General features: G+C 39.5%; 1 protein-coding gene across 1 annotated transcript in view; it reads left to right on the top strand.

Annotated features, from left to right (window-relative positions):
* The first annotated feature begins 1,696 nt into the window (after positions 1 to 1,696).
* Positions 1,697 to 16,116, top strand: part of Bcat1 (branched chain amino acid transaminase 1) — a 104,687-nt gene continuing 90,267 nt past the window's right edge. Inside the window, exon 1 of the mRNA XM_048787317.1 lies at positions 1,697 to 1,979. Coding sequence (XP_048643274.1) covers positions 1,974 to 1,979 — 6 coding nt within the window. The 5' untranslated portion in view covers positions 1,697 to 1,973. The remainder of the gene's footprint in view (positions 1,980 to 16,116) is intronic.

Genomic DNA, 16,116 nt, shown 5'->3' with positions numbered 1-16,116 from the left:
CCTAAATTGCTGAGGCTGCTTTTGAACTTGCAATCCTCCTGCCTTAGGCTGCTTTTGAACTTGCAAACTCCCTGTAGTCACTGGGATTATAGGCCTGCATCACCATACCTGACTCACCTCTAAACTTTATTGCATTGTCTCACATAGGAGCTTTTGGGGTATACCTCATATCTAAATAATAACATATACCACACTTTTTTTTTTTTAGATCTACTCATTAGTTGATGTACATTTTGCTACCTGATTTAAAGTTTATTTTCTATTTCCCATGCTATAAGTTCCTTGAGGGTAAGAATTTTTGTTGTTGTTGTTGTATACCACTCTGTCCCTAACAGATTGCAGAGTGTCTGGCACATAGAAATAACTTAATATATTTTTCAAATACATAATGCAATCATTCATTTATCTAACCAGTAGTTGTTATGCACCCATACATTTGTATTCAACATTCATGTGTTTCTAAGGCATGGAAGATGACCACCACACAGGACCTGCTCTTAAGAATTTCATGATTAGTTGGGTGCAGTGGCACATGCCTATAATCACAGCAACTCAAGAGGCTGAGGGAGGAGGATCATGAGTTCAAAGCCAGCTTCAGCAACTTAAGGAGGCCCTAAGTAACTTAGTGAGACTCTGTCTAAAAATAAAATATAAAAAGGGCTGGGGACATGGCTCAGTGGTTAAATGTCTCTGGGTTCAACTCCTAGTACCAAAAAAAAAAAAAAAAAAAAAGGAAGAAGAAAAGAAAAGAAAAACCTCATGATCTACTGAAATAACATCTCTGCAAACAAATAATTGAAGCAGTATGAAGAACATGGATTTGGGGCTGAGGATGTAGGTCAGTGGTAGAACTCTTGCCTCACCGGCACAATTTCTCTGGGTTTCATCTCCAGCATTGCAAAACAAAGAATGAAAGAAAGAAAAAAATGGAACAAAATGTAGTGCATATACAAAGAGCCCGATTCTGTTTGAGGGAGTTAGCAACAGCTTCAAAGACTTCAGTTCAGATTTATAAAAGTGGGAACTTGCCAATTGACAGAGAGGAAGTTGGAGGCAACTGCAAAGGGCCCTTAAGCAAAAATCAGGGAGCCAGGCCACAGGCGGGGACACAGAAAAGCAGCATTTGGGGAGCTTTCGCGTCCAGGTTGGGCAAGAACTTAGGGGGATGGCCTGGACTGGCAGGCACTTTCATATCAGAAAAAAAAAAACTGTGTATAAATAACAGGATTTAAAAATTGTTTCCTAGGTACAGAAGGAACTGGCAAAAATGGTTTTAGCTGAGGGTAGAGCGGGGGAATGGAGTAGGAGGTGGGGGAAAGACATTGGCAAACTTAATTAAAACAAGGCACATGCTCTTTACTATTCAGAATACATTTAAAACTTTTTGCTTTACACAGCGGCTTATCACTGTGTAATTTTGAGCAGGGGGGTGCTGTGACCATATCAACATGCAGGATAGTTTCTTTGGGGAAAGTAAGAAATTAGGTGGGCAGAGGTTTAGAGGCTCTAAGGGGGTGATGGAGGGAATGGCAATTAAATTTGATCTCTGATCGGTTTCTCTCCTCTTTCTTTCTGAGGTGCCCATCTCCACACTCGCATACACATTCACTCGCCTCACTTCTAAGTGATGGGATCCTGGTGAGAGAGTGAGCCTTGAGCTGGCTCTGGGCAGGGCGCCGGCTAGGACCTTGGTGCTGGGAGAGACTCCACCATCTGGGGGCGGTCTGGGGGAAACAGTCTTCCTGCTGATGCAATCAGCGCAGAGAGGGCTGGAGGGCTGCATCTCCGCTGCCGCCAGGCCAGTCTGCCATCCCGCCCGCCACGTGTGACCGCCGCCGCCCCAGACGCTTCCCTAGTCGCGCAGCAGCCGGACGGCTCGGTGCAGTTGCCCACCTGGACCACGCAGCCAGGGGCTAGGACACGTGGGATTCACCCTCCGCCCAACTCGAGCTACGCTCACAGCCAACAGAACAATGAAGGTAACGACTCCTGATTTTGTCTGTATTTGACAAAAATGTGTCCTAAGAATCGAACCATCCATCGATTTTTCAAAGGACACTGTTGACAGAAGAGGGAGGAAAGAAGGACTTTGTGTTATCTTTTTTTGTCAGTCACAGTTTGTTGGGACCTTCCATTCTGCTTAGACTTTTTAACCTCCGCTTGCAAGACGTGCCTTTTTGGGGCTTTTTCAAAGCTGCATTTGTGAACCGGGATACCAGGCGGCTCAGAGCTCTTTCTTCTCGCAGCTCCCTCTTCTGCTTGTTTCGAAGTTTGGAAAGAAAGAGGAAACTGTTCTTAAATTTTTAAGATGTGCTGGGGATGGGGGATTTGAAGAGGGTGTTTAGAGGGGGTGTCCCTGGCTGCAAAAGGGCTTTTCTGTTGGGTGTGTGTAATGAAAGAGAAAGTTGTGGGAGGAAAAACCCTCTCGCTTAGGTGCTAAATGCAGAAGACTCTTTTAAAAATGTTTCCTGTGGCAGTTTCTATGTGTTTCAAATCATATAAGCCTAAGGTACATTTATTAAAGGATTGAGCACCCTAATGGCTTGTATTCTTATGCTAATCTAAGATAATTAGCCTAGCCTTAATTACTTCTGAAGTTTTCAGTGTAGAGATGTACACAGCTAAATGTTCTGTTTCCTGGACTCACAGACTGGAAAAGCTGCAATAAGGTGAACACCAAAAAAAGCAGCTGGTTTTTCAAAGGAAAACGAAGTCCGGACAAGTAGTGCTGCCATCTAGCATCTTAAAATTGAGAAATTCCTTTAATGCAACCAGAATTCTTGGAAGAAATAAGCCACGTTTCATTTTCGAAGCAGGGAGATGAAGTGCATTTCATTCAGAAGAAGTCATAGACAAATGGTGCTTTTTTCATCAGATAACAATTCCCACCACAACTGAGCAGTAAACAAGTGGAAACTCTACTAAGTGTTGTATTAAAAAGATTATGGAAATGAACCTCAGTGAAAAGTCTAGCATTCTTATTTTCCTATACATATGCTGTTTGTGGCTTGCTCATGTCTGCTTAAGTTTAGCAGAAAAAACAACTCGGATTCAGTATCGCTTTAGTGATAAAAGGAGAAATTTTTGAGATTCAGTCTTGCTTTTCCAGCATTTCCCTGTTCTGAGTGAAGCTGTAGTTGGTTATGTATTTGTTTCTGGGTCCTTTAACATGAATCTAAAAGCCCTTATCCCTTTTACCAGGCACTTTTGTAACATGGGAAACTAGAAGGTATCTTCAAATAGTCTCATCTGTTTCCTGATGTTTGCTAAGATTAGGAAAGAACTAGTTTTATTCTAGTATGATCTAAGGAATACATGAGGTTCCTTTGTTTTATTACTTCAAGATCTTTCTACTTACTATTGATTACTAGAGGTTGGGAAAGATGGCAGGGAGGAGGTAGAAAAGAGAAGTTGGGTTCAATCAGTGCATGCTGTATGCATGCATGGAACTTTCATGAGCCCATTAATATGTGTTAATAAAAATATTTTTAAGAACTTTTCTAGTTATTTCTTACTTATACATGGCTATGATAGTCTGTGTTTTTAAAAAATGTTTGTGCACAGCACCATGATTGATTGACCTCAGTAAATTCTCCAGCCATGAAGTTTGGGAGCTTGTATTTTAAGATGAGGAGCACATACAGAATAAGCAACTGAATAAGAAACATAGCATATAAGTTGAATAATGTGTATAAAAATTTTATGATTTAAGGAATGAAAGTGGAGATGTAAGAGATACCCATATCTGAAATGGATGGAGACAGGGAAGTCGCGGGTTGGGGTAGGGGTGAGTGATAAGTATGGTTAACAGAGAGAAGGGGGAATCTTAATCTTGATGCAGTGCTGTCCCTGTGTGTTGGGGGGTTGGTTGGAGGCCTGCTGGGCAGAGATCTTTACATTTCCATGTGGCCCCTGAGGCAGGGCTCAGAGCTGCAAAGCTAGTTAAGCAGGCCTAACAAAAGGATGGAATCTGGGGAGGATAGGAAAATTGTGAGAGTGGGTGTGGGGGAGCAGACAAAAATGTAATCTCAGCCAACATTTCATCTGGTGAGTTTTAATAATGAGTAACTTCATCTGATTTTAGAACTGTAGAAACAAAGGCGAATTTTAAAGATTTTTCATGTGAATGCAAGAAATTATCATGCTCATCAGTTCATTAGAACCTGAGAAGGTCTAATTATTTGAAATGATTTGAAAATCTTTTTAAAGGAATTTGAAAACTTCATTTGACCCTAACAGATGTGTGTGCTAAGAACTAAGTGATGGTTTTCTACAGCGCCATGACTCTCCCAATTTTCCATAATTACAGATTTTGTTTCTCATTTGTCACATCTATAAATAAAAGTAGGGAAGTGAGTGGCTGGAAAGCTAATGGTAGTATTATTATTAACCCCAGAGAGTTGAGCTTATAAGTAAATTATTTCTGTACATAAATGAATATTTAATTCTAAGCTGTAATCATCTGAAGTTGTTTAGGTTTGTTATCTATTTGGGGATTTCAGGTTGTGGGCTTCTTTAAATGCACTTTTCTTAATTGGTATAGAAAGATGCAGATCTTTCTCTATTTCTCTTTAGGCTTGGTAACTACAGTTGTTTTCAATAACAGATACGACCCCAGGGAATCCATTGGAATGTTCAGCCTATGCTGAAGGGGGTGAGAATCTGAGACCTTCTGTGGTAGACATCATTGTTCAGCAGTCTTCTACTTTCTATATAATTCTCTTATTCTTTTTGAGCGTGGGAGGAAATGGTAGCTGATCTGTTCATTTGACAGTTGTAAATATGTGCCCCCTTTGTGTGTAACTTATACCCTGAACAGCTGTCCAAATGCTCTAAACATTTTACTTAACAAATGTTCCTGCTGCTGAGCTTTACTGATCCTCTGTAGCCATTTGGTAAAGCATGCCAGTGTCCATTCAACCACAGCCACTGAAATTGATTCTCTGTAAATCAACTGAGTCATAAATGTGAGGTGTAGTTCAGATTTTAAAATGTTTCAAAATTAAGCGCTTGGGATACTTTGGATTAAGCACTTGGGATACTTTGGATCAGAAACATAACTTAGCAAATGTTTTCAGTCATTTTCATTGTAACACCTGGTCAGTGATTCACAATGTCAATGGTGAATGTAAAATCAAAGCAGAAGCAGTCTTCTATAACACCAAGGTTCAAGCACTAATTTTATCTATGGCATATAATTAGTTCTCTTAAATCCACAAAGCTAAATTATATTATCTCTAGAAATTGCATACTTTATCCTTAAAGTTTCTTAGAAATTAGATCACCTTATTAATAACAGCAAAGCATATCACACAAACATTTTTCTATTACCATATATGCCACTACATTTTTTTTCCAAAACATTTTTTTTTTGTATTCACCAATTAATAGGAAAGAAAAAAATCTTAAAGAAAAAAAGATTCCAAAAATACAGAATGGTCAAGAAGAATGAAAGAAAAGAAGACAAGTTAAAAAAAAAGAAGAAGAGGAAATGACATTTTGATAGCAATAATTTGAACTAAAAAAGCCATATGGTGCTTTGAAATTGAAGAATTGTGAAATTCTTGTAAAACTCAGCTTAGTGTCATTAAAAATTGTCCTATAATCTATCTGAAATGAGCTAAATTTATTTGTTAGTTCTTCATTTTGAAGTGTAGGTCTAAATATTTTATCAGTTGCATTTATAGCCTATCATGTAAAGATATGCTTTTGCTATTTTGACTATAGATGGTTATCTACTCAGAAAGTATTAAGAAGTTTCAGGCATAGGGTTAGAGTTCAGATTCTAACTCCTTATAAGTCTAGACAGAAGGAGAACACCTGTTGCGATGTTCTAGACCAAGCATACCACAGCTGTCTTATGCTTGACTGACAAAGAGATAGGGCTGAGATGCACTTGGAATGAGGCCAACGGTAGCTTTGCACGGGAGGAACACAGGGAAGTTTTAACATTCCACCACTCCATAGAAGGGTGACTTTGCTAAGTGCATTTCATCTCATTTTTAACTGATTGAGATACAATGTTATAGTGTTTTGATTTTAGTACTGGATGTTAGTTCAGGAATTTGAAATCATAATAAATGTATCTGTGAACTTTAAAGATAGAAGGCAGAGTTAAAATGGACCTGCAATTTTCGCTTAAGGAGGCACGATATATTACTCAAGGATCCCCTGGTTTTTAGTGTTAGTGAATGTTTTCTCCTTACAAGGTTTTGTGCTGGTGCTTATAGAGGAAGGTCACTCAGGCTTGAGGAAGGACTCCTTTGCTTAACAAAGAAAGCAATGCTTTATAATTTCTTAAATACCATCAAACTACTTAACATGGAATTCTAACCTCAAAACATTCATATGAGGAAATCATTGCAGAAATTATTAACCTTGTTTTCCAGATGAAAAAATTAAAGATCAGGAAGGTTACCACAATTACTTAAGAGCACAAATGGCAGAGCATGATGGGAAACTAGATACTCCGAGCCATGTCTGAATATCCAGGGTGCCCTCCAGTGCTCTGCAGGGTGCTGTCTATCCTTCTGTGGTTCTAGCCTTTCTTGGGTTTCATACAACTTGGCAAATCTTTTGAGAGTATGGTCAATCTTTCCAGCAAAATGAGCAAACACATACAAGCACAAAATTTTATACCTAAAACATCTGTTATTAAAACCAGGAAACTCGGATCCATCAAGCATGGAAGAGTTATGGAAAATATTGAACTGATCTAATTATTCACAGTTGTGGAGAGCTACCAGTTCTGGCCTCTGCAATTAGGAGAGATACAACAATTCATAAACAAGAACTCGACACTGGTGCTGAAAGTTGAAAAATTCAAAGCATTGGACTAAATCCTTTATTCTAAAGAGAAGGCAACCGTAGTTTGGTTTTTACAGCACACGAGTCATCAGCTTCATGTTTTTTTCTCATAAAGATGTAAGGTCCATAATTATAGTGTAAAACTGGATTCTCAGAATCTGTACCCACATTTCTTTGACCTTAATCTAGTTTTGAAGTGAGTTTATGTGTTTTGTTAGACAGAGTTAAGAAGCAATTTCTTACTGGAGTGTAGTAGTTTAGGGTTCCCAGCCTTCCTGTTTAGATAACTCCCCTTACCTGTAGTGCAAGTCAAAGGGGCAGACATAGATGGCCATAATGCTACCAGGTGATCACCCCTCAGCCACACCTGAGTGTAGCAATAGTAAGTTCAGCCATCTTTTACTTCTTCCTTATTCTCTTATCTCTCATAGTCTAGAAGGTAGGCTGTGGTGCCTACCTTCTCTGGATCTACCTTCTCTGGATCTTTCTTATTGCCAGTGTACTGGTTTATGTTGAGATGACTTTTTTTGTGGGGGGAGGGGGATCTATACCAGGGTTGGAACTCAGGAACACTCAACCACTGAGCCACATCCCCAGCCCAATTTTGTATTTTACTAGAGAGAGGTCTCATTATGTTGCTTAGCGCCTCACCATTGCTGAGGCTGGCTTTGAACTCTCTATCCTCCTGTCTCAGCCTCCCAAGCTGCTGGGATTACAGGCATGCACCACCATGCGGCCTGTGATGACTTTTTACTTGAATTGTTCTGTAAACTGATCTCAAGCTTAATTTTCCTAAAGTACTATTTTGCAATGTCACTGACCAGCACATTATGTTTGACTTCCCTATTGTCTACTGAATTTAGTTTTGCGCATGAGACTCTTTCTGATGTTTACTTCTACAATTCTCCGTTACATGTATTCCTCTCAGCATCACTGAGGAGTTGGTCTTTGAAGTGAGCTTTCTTGTTGCCATTTACTGGTCTCTAATTCCCTCCACCTGTCTTCCCACCACCTGCATGGCTCACAATGCCCCTCACTCCTCACAGACTTTAAGAACAATGACCAGGCTTTTATGGTGGAATGAATGTGGGTGGAAGGTGAAAAGGTAAGAGCAGAGTTATGTTTTGAAGTCAGAAAAGATACTGATTGTACGCTTCAATCTGTCCACTTGAGTATGAACCTAGCACCACACTTGGTACTTCAAAGGTATATTAAATATATGCATTAAATCACGTACTTATTTTTAGATCCCCAAGATCCAGCTTGATTCCCTTTTATAATTCTTTGCCTTTGAACAGCACATACATTTTTCACATCTGGATTTCTCTGGAGTCAAGCATTGACAGAGGGTTATAAAGACAGAGAACAGTATTTACATGTCTTAGAGCTTATTGACAGACTCATACAGCCACTATTTTCTGGTTGTTTTTTTTTTTTTCAGCCTGTCAGAGGTGATGCTGCATATAGGTGGTGAATAGATTTTAAGTGTACAAGATGGTAAATGATTCTGGGAAAAGTCATTCAAGCCAGGTGCTGCATAACAGTATGAATTGAACCCATGAACATCAGTGATGCCTAGCAATGCCAATCTAGTCAATCACTGCTGTTTTGGGATTTAGGCGATCTATAAAGGGAACCACCCTGGAATGGATTTAGAATATACAACAAAGTCATGTGTTAATCAATTCCAATACTGTTTAACATGTTTTTCTTTGTTGCAAACAATGCGGTTTTTAAACAAACTAATGAATGCAGACACTGACAAACAAATCCAACAAAAGAGGCACTTAGAAACAGTGTTCATTGAATCCTAGAATTTCCAAAGAAATATCTAAGAGGTCATTTGGGGCCTTTACTTTTACCAAAGAAGGATTTGTTCTTTCAAGTTTATTTTTCTAGCTTTTAGTTTGATTCCAAGTAAATACCTCAAGAAACAAGACTTCTCAGATTCCCTGTGAACTATTCTATTACCTGCTATATTCATTTTCTAAACCTCCTGATGATTAACTTATTTCCTTTGTCTTTTTGTTATATGGATCAATCATTTATGCTTGGCCATGAGTCTTTAGGCTTATTTTTAAAATACATAATACTACGTATGCTTTCTTTAGTTGGTTATAAAGCATGATATTATTAGTCAAACTGGCACTTTAAAATTCAATAATACTAGAGCAAATATTTTACTAGTGATGTAGTATTTCAGTAAGTATATAGATATAGGATGTCAGCAAGGTTTATGTTTCTTAATCATTCAATGTAGGCCTCTCGCACATTAATACATCTGCTGGCTAGCTGGTACCTTCCTTCCTCTTAACATTATGTGCAGTAGCACATCAGTCTATCTTGACGCTGAAGGACAACGCTTCACAGTTGGGACTGAGGGATTACTTGAAATTACATGAGCAGAACTGCATAGTTTGAGGTAGATTTAATGATTCAGCATCATTTTTAAAGCTTAGCTTAATTAGAAACACACTGCATTTACTTGCATATGTGTGAAGTGATGTATGAACAAGAGTATTTATTGCAGCTTTGTTTGTAATAACAAAAGATTGATCAGTCACCACCACAATCATCAGGTGTAGAAAAGAGTGTATGTGAGAGGAGGTGGGGGAAAAACAAGTGAACTTGTCATGTATAGAAAAGTGGAGAATCACCATGAGCTTTTGTGTTGGATATTTCTGTTTAATTTTGGATACATGTGAGTTTATTATATTCAACATTAAAATTTTTAAAACTTGAAAATACTTTGTAGTGGAAGTAAGAACTATTATTAAGAATATCTGAAGCTGGGTAGGATGGCACATATCTGTAATCCCGGTGGCTCAGGAGGCTGAGACAGGAGGATCACAAATTCAAAGTCAGGCTCTAAGCAACTATTGAGACCCCATCTCAAAATAAAAAAATAGGAAGTACGGGGGATGTAGCTCAGTGGTAGAGTGCCCCTGAGTTTAATATCTAATATATGAAATACCGGGTAAATGACGTATACCAAGGACATATTGCTTGACAGTACTTACCATGTATTTAATTACAACTAACTGAAAATCATTAAGAAAGTAAATTAAATTCATGTGTATAGCAAACTTTATAGTAAATTATTGTATTGTATATAAATTCCTTTCATTCTACTGTTTATGATTCAATATGACCTGCAAACCATTCTTAAGTTTTGTTTAATTAAACCCTTATGTTGCTCTAAAGCTACCAGATTTTGTACTAAGGTAGTAAGGAAACAGAAATAATTTAAGATCATTCTTACTCTTGAGAAACACTCTATTCAGGAAGAGAAATATATGAAAAACAAACGCAGTAAAATATAACAGGTGCTGGAATGGAAATCTCTGGAAGGTACAGTCATGTGTGAAAAAGATTAGTCAGAGAAGTTAGGAAAGCCTTTATAGGAACAGGATGTTCGAGCAGAACCGTGAAAGAACAGATGAACAAGGAAGTAAGAGCCAGTGTGCTTGCATCCTCCTTGAGACGCCTGGACCCAGACTCAACTACTCCTTCACTTACCATAAAAGACAGGAGGAAAAACTGGAGTGTCTTCCAGCCCAGTGGTCAACACAGAGAGGTCAGGGTTCCAGCCTCCTCTATGAAATGCATGGTCGAGACTCAACACAGGCAGCCCAGCAACCAATTAAATTCACCATCCCTTGCTATCCTCACACTCCCCCATCACCTTCAGTTTCTGTTAGTGCTCTGGTTTTCTCTCTTGACTTTCTTCTCTAGAACTTTCCACTCAAATTTGTCTGTGATGCTCTTTGCAACCAATATTAATAGACTCCCCTCCACCTTCCCTAAGTGTCCCTGCTTTTCCCTCCACAGTGGAGTTTGCCCGTTCTCTCTGGCCCTCCCGTCGTCCTGGCCAGTGCTGTGTCCACCTTGCATTCCTCCTGAGAAGCCTCCTGGCCCTCACTGCTACTCCTGCCACAGTCCATGCTCTTTTTGCCTTATGACCACCATTGACATCCTGGTCGCTCAGCCTTCCTCCACCCAAGACTACTTCAGCATTTTCCTCCTGAATCTCTCTTCCATTCTTTTCTGTATTTCAAGGTGACCCATTCTCCTTCCTGGCATCTCACTTCCTTTAATTTATTATTTCCTTTAACTCCCTACATTTCCCAGTTGCATTTTACACTTGAGGCCATACACTACACCTAAGTCACAACAAGGAACCACAAACCCTGTGGGTTACTTTTGATCCAAGATATGTTTTATATCTCCTCAGTTCTATTTTAACTACTCTGTGCCCAGATCAGGCAACCATCTTCTTTTTTGCTGGGTGGTTTGTGTATCCGCATTTGCTCACCCTCATCCCCAGCCCCTGTTTTCCACAGACTAGCATGATCATGTTAGTTTAAAAAGTCCTCAACCCCTTTCTATTATTTTTTGATTAAAACTCAAAAGTTCCTGACACGTTCTAGAAGTACCTGAGGAATCTGGTCCTTCTCACCTTTGCAGCCTCGTCTTCATGTCATTGTTCTACATCCCTTTTGCCCCCAGATCATTTTCTTCAGGGTCTTTGCACTGCTGATGCTTCTGCTTGGAAGGCCTTCTTCCAATCCTCATTTAGTGACTCCTGACCACCCTGCCAACCTCAGATTGGATGCTTTCTCAGAGATCCATTGGCACCTGTGATTCCTAGTCCTTTAGAGTACTTACCTCAGATTTCAATTATTTATTGGTTGTCCTTAGTTGTGTGAATTTGGGGTTGATGTCTGACTCTTTCACTAGACCATATGTTTTTGAGGGCAGAATGCATATCCAGTTTTTAACCACTGTGCAACCATATGTAATCCAATGCATGGCCCATGGTAGGTAGTTGTCAAGTGTAGTTGGCTAAATAATCCCCCACAAAGATGTGCAGAGCCTAATCCATGGAACTGCTATGCATGAGGGATTTTGCAGATGTGAGTAAGTCATGGTTCTTGAGATGAGGAGATTGTCATTGATTTTCTGGGTGTGCTCAATATAATCACGAGGGTTTTTGCAAGAGGGAAGCAGGAAGGTCAGAATCAGAAAAGATGTGACATTGGAGGGATATGTGTGTGGGAAGGGAGGGGTTAAGATTTAAAGTGCTACACTGCTTCTTTGAAGATGGAGGAAGGGGCCATGAACCAAGAAAAGCAGGTGGCATCTAGAAGCTGGAAAAGGCTGGGGGGATTCTGTCTGGGAGGAATGCAGCCCTGCTAACACATTGACTTAGACTCTGACATCCAGAAATAACGTATGATACGTTTAAGTCACAAAGTATGTTGTGTTTTTTTTACAATGGTAGTAGGAAAGGAATATAGATTTGGAAATAGGGATCTGCTGTAACAAATACCTAAAAAGTATAGAAGTAACTGGATTCAGGCATTAAATAGAGGATTCAGGCATTAAATAGAGGATGGAAGAATTTTGAGAAGCTTGATAGAGAAAACTTGGCTGGTCTTAAAAAGACTGCTGGTAGAAATAAGGGCATTTGGCTGGGTGTGGGAGTAGCCCACACCTGTAATCCTAGTGACTCGGGAGGCTGAGGCAGGAAGATTGTGAATTCAAAGCCAGCCTCAGCAACTTAGCAAGGCCCTAAGCAACTCAGTGAGACTCTGTCTCTAAATAAAATACAAAAAGGGCTAGGGATATGGCTCAGTGATTGAGTGGCCCTGAATTCAATTCCTGGTACCAAAAAAAAAAAAAAAAGTTGCCATGAGGGCTGATGAAGAAATGAGGAGCAGGTTCAGGGAAACTGAGGGAAAAAGGATCCTCAGTAGAATTGTGTATTGCATTTGTAGAATTTGCAGAACTTGCTGGTGATGAAGTTAGCTGTTCATCTGAGATTTTTGTGTGTGGGGAATTGAACCCAGAGCCTTGCACTTGCTAGGCAAGCACTCTATCACTGAGCTACATCTCCATCCAGTCTTGTATCTTCTTGCTGATCATGTCAAAATGAAAGGAAAGAGATAAATTGAGGGAAGAAGAACTTCAAGACAAAAGAAACTGGGACTTGATGATATGGGAAGTTCTCAGATTACCCAGATTATAAGAGACGCTAAAATTAAGAGATTTACTGTCAATAAAGTATACTCTGGAGAGGAAGGAGCTCCTTGTGGTGAGAGGTAGGAGGGAGATGATGATGACCTAAATGAGTAGCATCACAGTGATATAGAAAAATATTGAGGAATGTGTTGATTTTTCTGGGCCTTTATTTGGGTCTTGCACAGCTCTCTTTTCAGGCTGTCTAAGCTAGCTGACCATCTAAAATAAACCCTCTCTGGAATGCTCTGTTTTCTTGTCTATTTGGGAACAATTGATCTTTTTCTGCATGTGTGAACTCTGGACTCCTCCCTAGACTATAACATCCAGCAAGGAGTAGTCTCTAACCCCACACTACTCTGTTACAGAATCTTCTGGAAGTCCCTGGAAGTTTGTAGGCAGCAGGCACACTGGATCCACTTGGTCCATAGAACAATAGCCACCATACCCACTTGACCTTGGGCACAGACCAGAGGGTGGGACCCTCATATCCTCCAAACACTGGGTAGTACACAAGAGCCCATATAGTTGTAACACAGGAGCAGGGGTAGGATGCATACAGAGAGAAAAAATGTATCCTGAAGCCTAAAGAAAATATAGAAATATCTTGATCAAGAGATCTGAAAACTAGCTGGGCACAGTAGTATATGCCTATAATTCCAGCAGCTAGGGAGGCAGAGGCAGCAGGATCGAAAGTTCAAAGCCACCCTCAGCAATTTGGTGAGGCTCTGAGCAACTTAGTGAGACCCTGTCTCAAAATTAAAAAAAAAATTTAGAAAAAGGCTGGGGATGTGGTGCCTGGGTTCAATTCCTGATGCAAAAATAAATAAATAAATAAATAAATAAATAAATATATATTTTTTGTTTTGAAACTAAGAGAACCAGAACAACTAGAGCCAAATGGTGCACAAAACTGAGATGTGGTTCATGAAGGAAAAAGTATGTGCCCCTTGCTTTTATTTTGCCTCCAGATGATTGATTATCTCAGAGTACTGTAATCCATTTATTGAAGAAATGTGGAGAGTTCTCATTATATAAGCTTTGGGCTTGCTCAAGCTCTTGAGGCCAGGAGAGTGAAGAGTAGACAAATTGCTGCTCTCATAGAACTGGCAGAAAAAGACCAGGTGACACGGAAGTCAGCAGGCCAGAGTCAGGCATGTGAATCCGACTGCTTGGGAGTGACCTAGTGAGTCATTTAACTGTGGCTTAGTTTTCTGATTGAAGAAATGGTGGTAATAATAGTACCTACCTCACATAGATAGTGTGAGGATCAAATAAACTTGGAAGAATGTGTGGTCCAAAATAAGGACCACAGCAATATTAGCTAAAATCATTATGATTTTCTCTTATATAGTAATATTTTCTTATATAGTAACATTTAAAGTATTTTCCATCAGTGATGCAATATGAGGAAAATAAAATAGAATGATATGACAGTGGCAGAGTTGAATGAAAGCTAGTATTAATCTACGGTGGCCGGTAAACATACACTGGAAAACTTCAGAGAAGGTGAACTTGGAGTGGACACCTAAATATGGAAAACCCACAGGTGATCTGAAGGTCAGAGTGTCCCCCCTATAAGGAGCAGCCAATGAAGCTTCCTAGAGCGCAGTGAGAGAGAGGAAAAGTCACCAGAATGACTTTCAAGCCACACCATTAAAGCTCCTTTAGGCCCTGGTGAGAGTGTGGATCTTGTTCTAAGTGTGGTGGTATGCTGCGGGCTGGGTGTGAGCAGCATCTGGACCTGGACTTTTAAAAGTCACTAGTGAGCTGGGCCTGGTGGTACACACCTGTAATCCCAGTGGCTCAGGAAGCTGAGGCAGGAGGATCTTGAGTTTGAAGCAAGCCTCAGCAACTTAGTGAGACCGTGTCTTTAAATAAAATACAAAAAGGGCTGGGGATGTGGCTCAGTTGTTAAACATCCCTGGATTCAATTCCCAGTACCAAAAGAAAAAAAAAAAGTCACTGGTGAGTCAATAGTGTACCATGGTTACATTTTTTTCTTACACAATATTTTGTTTTTCCTAGAGTTAATTATTGCACTATTTTCTTTCACTTGCCACCTTCACTTTGTATTTATTATAAACTCCTCCCAACTCTTATAATAGCCTCTCAGTATCATTTAGTGTAAGTTAAATGTACTTATTTATTAGTCAGTTTCTTTTCTTCCTGGACTCTTTCTGCTAACCCCCTTGCTCTTGCTCCAGTTTGTGCTGGTTTCTCCAGGCCAGCTGCCCAGCTGCCTCTCCAAGACTTCTCCTGGTATCCTTCATCCTCTGTCTGAGTTAGTTGCATGGTTTCTAAAGCTGGGGGCTTCCTCTTTCTTAGTTTACTTCCTCATTTGTAAGGCACATCTCCTCAATAGTTCCTAGGAGAAGAGTGCATGAGAGGCAAATGATTTCTTGCATGCCTGAAAATGCTTTTTGTTCTACTATTAAATTAGGGTGATATTTGAGTATGAATGAAATTCTAGGTTAGAAATCGTTTTTTCAGGGGCTGGGGTTGTGGCTCAGTGGTAGAGTGTTCACCTAGCACATGGGAGGCCCTGGGTTTGATCCTTAGCACCACATAAAAATAAATAAATAAAATAAAGGTATTGTGTCCAACTACAACTAAAAAATAAATATATATATATTTTTTAAAATCATTTTTCATCAGAATTTTAAAGGAATTGCTTTGTTGAGTTTCCTATGCCATTAATGAGAAGTCCAAGGTTACATTTATTTCAGATCCTTCAAATAACCTAATTTTGTTTGTTTGTTCTTGAAGCATTCTTTTTTTTTTTTGAACCGGGGATTGACCCCAAAGGTGTTTAACCACTGAGCCTCATCCCCAGCCCTTTTTATATTTTTTTTTACAGACAGGATTTTGCTAAGTGGCTTAGGGCCTCTCTAAGTTGCTGAGACTGCTCTTGAACTTGCAATTCTACTGCCTTATCCTTGTGAGTCGATGGGATTACAGGTGTGTGCCACCACATCTGGTTAGCATTCTGGATCTCTTTATGTTGCTAGTGTTTAGAAACTTTATGATGACATGCATAGGAGATTTTTGGTCATATATCGTTGATGATTTTTTTCTCTTCTTTTCCTCTTTGTTCTTAAATTCCTTAGTTTGATGTTGTCCTCCTTAACTGATTCTCTTTTTTCTCTCCTACAGTCCGATTTCCTTGAGTGGAAGGAAGACTTCCTCAATCTTGTCTTCCAATCTTCCTTTTCAATTTTAAAATTCAAACCTACATATTTACAATTTACAAGAGCCTTTAAAATTCTGACAAATCCTTTTTGAAAA

The sequence above is a fragment of the Marmota marmota genome, unplaced genomic scaffold (genome assembly GCF_001458135.2).
Source record: "Marmota marmota marmota unplaced genomic scaffold, marMar, whole genome shotgun sequence".
Taxonomy (NCBI): domain Eukaryota; kingdom Metazoa; phylum Chordata; class Mammalia; order Rodentia; family Sciuridae; genus Marmota; species Marmota marmota.
This window is presented reverse-complemented; position numbering and strand designations above follow the sequence as displayed.